The sequence below is a fragment of the Geospiza fortis genome, unplaced genomic scaffold, assembly GCF_000277835.1.
Source record: "Geospiza fortis unplaced genomic scaffold, GeoFor_1.0 scaffold244, whole genome shotgun sequence".
In the NCBI taxonomy this organism is placed as follows: domain Eukaryota; kingdom Metazoa; phylum Chordata; class Aves; order Passeriformes; family Thraupidae; genus Geospiza; species Geospiza fortis.
The window spans coordinates 2,959,372-2,965,669 of record NW_005054370.1 but is presented as its reverse complement, the minus strand read 5'-3'; the positions used below and the strand labels follow the sequence as shown (position 1 = coordinate 2,965,669).

At 48.3% G+C, this 6,298-nt stretch overlaps 1 protein-coding gene across 1 annotated transcript in view; it reads left to right on the top strand.

Moving 5' to 3' along the window:
* Positions 1-5,059, top strand: part of OTOP2 (otopetrin 2) — a 5,359-nt gene extending 300 nt beyond the window's left edge. The window contains 6 exon segments of the mRNA XM_005424584.2: positions 3-123; positions 619-755; positions 1,370-1,428; positions 2,068-2,201; positions 2,650-3,539; positions 4,111-5,059. Coding sequence (XP_005424641.1) covers positions 3-123; positions 619-755; positions 1,370-1,428; positions 2,068-2,201; positions 2,650-3,539; positions 4,111-4,281 — 1,512 coding nt within the window. The 3' untranslated portion in view covers positions 4,282-5,059.
* Positions 5,060-6,298: the final 1,239 nt, after the last annotated feature.

The window sequence follows — 6,298 nt, the reverse complement described above, 5'->3', positions numbered from 1 at the left end:
TCCTGCTGACAGTCATGATGCTGATTGTCATCATCTGGATCATCTTCTACCTCGCAGGCACCTCCCGGTGCCCCGGTGCCATCCTGGGCAAGGACTCCCACGCCGGGCCCATCTGGCTGAGAGGTAAGTGCTGGGGCTGGAGGGGAGATACAAATTCCAGTCCCTAAATCCTGCCCTTCTCTAGTGCTAGAGATGGGCAGTTCATGGGAGCATCAGTTATTACAAGGGAAGCAGCAAAGATCTGGGCACAGCCTCTTACTGCTGATGGACTGGGGCATGGCACCATGCCCTGCTTCAGGTCAGCTCCTGGTCCTTGCACTGGATTCACTGTCAGGTCTCCCTGAATCCACAAAGGCTCTTGGCAACTTACACCAGGATCTCTTCTGCTGCTTTTGCAAGAGCTGTTAGCCCCAGCATACCAGGCTGATTGAAAATCAGTTCCAGCTAAAATTATTGTATGATTTTGTTGCTGCCAAGATAATTTGGGTGCTGGGAGAGGAAAAACATTAGTAGAAGCACAGCCTCTTCATGACATTTCCTCTTGTTCCTCTTACCCATCTGCATTAGCCCATGTGTGCACACGTCTGTCCAACCACAGATATTTTTGTTCCCCAACAGGAGGCCTGATCCTATTTGCCATTTTCAGCCTTGTCATGGATGTGTTCAAAATAGGATATTACTCGAGCTTCTATAGCTGCCTGTCTGCAATCAAAATCATCTACCCCATTGTGCAGGCAATATTTGTGGTTGTCCAGGTGAGATGGTTGTGCTCTGTCTTGGGGAGCGGTAGAGAGACACAGGCACCAGTGGAAGGAGCTCTGATCTCTTGGATTTAGTTCAACTGCCCCCACAGCAAATGCAAGGGCTTAACTCAGCCCCCACCCAGCCCACATCTTCTCCCTCCAACCACAACAGCTTCCATCTATGGCAACTCAACTCACCCTAAGGCAGTGATTTAAACTTGTTACCATCCCGTGACATTTTTGTCACAAACTCTGAAAAGCCCCCAGCCAGCCAGGCCTCCTTGCCCATGAAGAACAGAGGGGGAGAAGGACAATCAAGGCAGGGGCTACATTGCAGTTTGAGGGGCCACACAGAGGACCCCCCACTCTGGGACAATGCCAAGGAGGGAAGAGATCAGAGAGGGGCAATTTAGACAGAACGAGGATTGGCCATGGGCAGAGCAATGGCAGTGGGAGCAAAGAACATCCAGCAGAGGGCCAGCATCATGAACTAGGCTGAGCCCAGATGGACGCAAGCAAAAGAGGCTCCAGCTTGCTCTCTGCTCTGCAGGGAGATCCCTCCTTCAGAGGGGTCCTTTGCTTTCTCGTTTTGCTGGGAATAACAACTCCTTTTCTTTTCCCTGCAGACATATTTCCTGTGGGTCTCTGCCAAAGACTGCATCCACGTGCACCTGAACGTTACCAGGTGAGCACTGCTGCTCCTTGAATCCCACTGGCCCAGCAGACCTGGGCCCCCACAAGCATTCTGTACTCTCTCACACACTAAAATGTAACCAGGGAATAATCCCTTAATGCTGCCCAAAACGAAACCTGCTCAATCTCCAGCTAAACTTAGATGCCAGCTCAAGCAGCTGTGGTTAATGACCTGTAGATATATCAGGGTTGGGAGTCAATTAAAGAATACAAGCATTACTCAAAGCAGATAGTATTAAATAAATAATTATCATTAAATAATGATTCATAGTTGACTTTTTCTTCCCTGGGGAAGATAACTACGCAGTAGGCAAGCCTCAGGCTAAAATGAGATCTTGTCCACTTTTGCAAGACTGGATCTGCTGGAGACCAGTTCAGATATTTTAATTTATTCACTATTGAGAAGCTCTTTCAAAAGCAACAATGGGAATCAAACCTTGCTAATTCTCATGAGCATGGACAAAAAACAGGAAGAGAGTGAGGGCAGCAAAGAAAGGATCAAGATTTCTAGCCTGGGCCACTGGAGTCCTCACACCACTTCAGGCAGATGCCACAGTCGCAAATCATGGATGGGAGAAACATGGACTAGAGGCACTGCTTTAATGTCACAAACCTTCTCCTGCTCCTGCAGATGTGGCTTGATGCTAACGCTGACTACAAACCTGGCTGTGTGGATGTCAGCAGTGACAGATGAGTCTGTCCACAAGGCACATTCAAAGCTGAAGAAAAACATGACAGAGGAAATCTTCAGGTGGCTCCTGAAAGGTAATCTGCCTCTTTGCGAAGCCATGTGGTCCAGGGAGAGATCCCACCAGGTAGAAATTGTTCCCCAGCAAGTCAGATTTTATCTCTTTTCAGAAGGTCTGTTTAGAGCTGGAGGTACCTTTGTCAGGGCTGGTTTGTTAAAAGCCAAGTATGGATGTTTATTTCCTAACCTCTGTCAGAGAGGAGTCAGAGAGGTGGAGACTCTGTACAAATGGGATGGGATTGAAGAAGGGAAGGAAAAATAAAGATTTAACCTAACAGTTAACGTTTTAAGAAAGAACCTGGGCACAAGAAAGCTGATGGTGAAGTGTCCTTGTTCTTAAAGTGGTCACATATACTTTTGTTCTTTGATTTGATTTTCACTGACCCCAAATATCCGGTTCTTCAGGGAAAAGTGTTGCTCCTTGTTTTAATACCATGGCACCTGTCTGGTTTTGTCTTGTTTCAGTGGGAATGAGAAGCAGCTCAGTTGAAGAATGCAATTGCAAGAGCCAAATCTGCCAGATCTTCAAAAATGGCTACTTTTGGCTGTACCCCTTTAACATTGAGTACAGTCTCTTTGCCTCTGCCATGGTCTATGTCATGTGGAAGAATGTTGGACGCTTCATAGACCACCACTCCCACCACATTCAGCGCCTGAAGTTCAGCCTCTTCCGAAGGACCTTCTTTGTAGGCATCATGTTGGGCCTCATCATCCTCGTGAGTGGTTTGGGAGTCCTCATCCTGTACGAGGTGCAGGTAAATTCCAGCACTGAATCCAGCAAGAAGAGCCAAGCACTCACCATGTACTACATCTTCAACATTGTTTGTCTGAGCCTGATGTCTCTTGTCTGCATCGGTGGCTCTGTCATCTACCGGTTTGACAAGAGGGACATGGACCGGCACAAGAACCCCACCAGGACCCTGGACGTGGCCCTGCTAATGGGGGCAGCCTTGGGGCAATATGCCATTTCCTACTACTCCATTGTGGCCATCGTGGCCAGCACGCCAAGGGACACTATCAGCGCACTCAACCTTACCTACGCCCTCCTAATGATCGCCCAGCACACCTTCCAGAACGTCTTCATCATCGAGGGCCTCCACCGGCAGCCCCCCAAGGAGGACTGCAAGCACGAGTCTCACCAGAAGGACCTCTATGGGCTCACCTTTGTGAACATCAACGCTGTGTCCCTGCGGGTGCCCGACACTGGCAGCACCTTGGCAGCTGGTGTGGCATCTGGCACGGAAGCCATGCACGCTTCTGACCTCGTCAGGTCCCTCACTGCCCCCAAGAAGATGAACTGGAGGAGGAAGTTCTTGAGGGAGATCTCCATGTTCCTGCTGCTGAGCAATATCATAGTGAGTACATGCAGGGAGAAGAGTTTGTGGGGAAGGAGAGGGCTACAAGCACAAGGGAGAAGGGTCTGTGAAGGAAAGGGTGTGGCCTATGGAAAAACAGTTATTTCTGTGCCTCTGCACAGAAAGTACAGAAAGTACAGAAAGTACATTAGTTATATTTATAAATGCAGAATTCTGATTCCCTTGTCCCCTAAAAAAACAAAGTGACTGCCCTGAAGTTAAGGCGTTTCAGGCTACATCAACAGACCCGTCACTTACCACCAGATTATCAGACACAAGAGGTGGATGCAAGAGAATAATCAGTTTCAGTATTTTTATTGTGTATTAGTGGATGTGTGGGATAGATTACATTAATAAATTACATTAAACCATTCCCTTCACCCCCCAAAGAAGGATGTAAAGTGACAAATATCTGGGGTGAAGTCTGGGTTTTCTTGAGACATGGCAGAACATCTCTTCTCGAAACCCATGGCCTAGGAGGTTGCTCCTTTCCTGGGAAGCTGTGACTGCAGGCTCCTGATGTAGCACACACCTTTCTCACACAGTGCTGTTCTCCCATTTCCTCTCACAGCTCTGGATCATGCCAGCGTTCGGTGCCCGGCCCCAGTTTGACAATGACACAGAACTGAACTTCTATGGCGATTCCATGTGGCCGGCCATCGTGGACATTTGCCTGCCCTTTGGCATCTTCTACCGAATGCACGCTGTGGCCAGCTTGCTGGAGGTCTACATCATGTCCTAAAGAGCTCCCTTGCAAGGAAGATGAGATCCTCCTCAAGCAATCCACCTTCTTCCTACCCAAGGGCTGGGAGCTGCCCAGATGTCCCCAGGGGTCTCCAACACTGCCTGAATCGTGTCCCCTTGCAGTGTTGGGGCATTTATGAACTGTCAGTGAAGATGATCCAAACATAGTCCAGATTTTATTTTTGCTACTTGTGTGTGGATGTGCCTGTGTGTGTCTGAAGTTCTTAAAGCTTAAAAGAGAACAGATTTTTAAAAAGGAAGTTATCTAGGGTGGGATCATGGTGATTACCCTTGGTTCACACAGAGACTCACCTTCCTTGTAAAGCCTGTTCACTCCATGCCACTGATGGACTCTCCAGAGTATTCTCAGCACCCTCAGGCAGTCAGAGCCTCCCTGCCACAGAGAGCTGGAGAGTGCAAGGGGCTGACAAAGGCCTGGAAGGACAGAAAGGGAAACCACTTCACCTCCTCATATGGCCAGTCGGAAATCACTCCCCTGCAGAGATGTGAAAAACAAACTGGTGATCACCAAAGGCTTTGGGAAACAATCTTTCCTCTCTGTATTGCCCATGTGTATGGGCCCTCTCAACACTTCCCTGTGCCAGCCCGTGCCTTCCTCACCAGGAAGCTTCACTACAGCCTCCTCTTCCCAAGGAGGGAGAGCTGTGCCTGTGGTCCTGGGCTAGCCCTGATATGGGATTGCTCTAGCACACTTTTTTCTCAGCTTTCCTGAATCAGGGCTCAAGAATCATAAAGATGATGTGGGCAATACAGTGTGGGGGATAATAAAGAGATTTTTCTTTTTTCTTTTTCTTTTTTCTTTTTTCTTTTTTTTAAATACATAATGATTTTTTTAAAAAATATATGAATATTTTTGTGTGCAAAGTTATTTATTGATTTTCACTGTAACTGAACTCCTGAAGGGACCCTATGACACAGAAATCAATGCAATGCTGTGGCCAGTTTGATGTCCAGCACCCTGAAGGGATCCTCAAGTGCTGCATCCTCAAGCCTATGTGTGCTTTGAGGCTTAGAGTACAGCCCTGCACCCAGACCCTGTGCCCCTGACTCAGGTTTTTGGGTGCCTGCAGCTCTCCACGAACCACTGAATGATTGAGGGGGCTTTCAGAGCACGAGTCCTGGGCTGTAGGAGTAGAAATAGGCCTCTCTGCTCTACCCAGCATCCAAGCAGAGCCTCAGAAAGCTCCCTCTGCCAGGACAGGAGGGTGCATGTCAAACTGGCACAGCTGAGCTCTGTTTGCATCCTGAGAAATCAGGGTTTAACCATTCTAATAAAGGCTTTATTGTTCCATCAGGGTTTATCGTTCCAATAAAAAACACTGCCGAGGTAGCAGAAACCATCAAGTCTTTTCCTATGGACATTTGCACATCCACCAAAGAAAAAATAATAAATGGAAGTCACGGGATTTGAAATGGAGTGATGCAATTTTCCACCCTACAGACCAGGCTGACGTGTTTCCAGCCACCTTTCCCTCCAAGTCCAGATCACCAAACCAGCAAGGACCAGTGCCTCTGGCTGGCCTGACACCAGTGTTCCTGTCTGCCAGCAGCCTTTCTCTGAACTGCATAGAACACAGGGGAAAGCCCAACTTCCCGTGCCCTCAGAGGGCTGCACTGATCCAGCATCTCCACTTGGGTCAATGCTTCCCCTCGCCAGCCTGGGAGTCATCTCAAGCCCAAATGACCCTCCAAAGGCCTGGTTCTATTTTTACCGTTGATCTGGTAAAGATAAAATCTTCCTCTAGAAACATTACCTTTCCTAAAACAAAAGCCTCATTATTCTGTGGCTCCTGCAGTTGAAATTAAGTCAGAGAAGAGACGCAAACAGTGCAGACGTCAGTCCTACTTACAGCTCCACACATTGTTTGAGCCCAAGTTGCTGAGCACACACAGGGGCAGAAAACACTTTTAATCACCCAATCTGTTCCCAGGGGGCACACCAGGTTTCCTCCTACGTGCTCTTGCTGGTTCCTGCTCCCAGATTCCCAGGAATG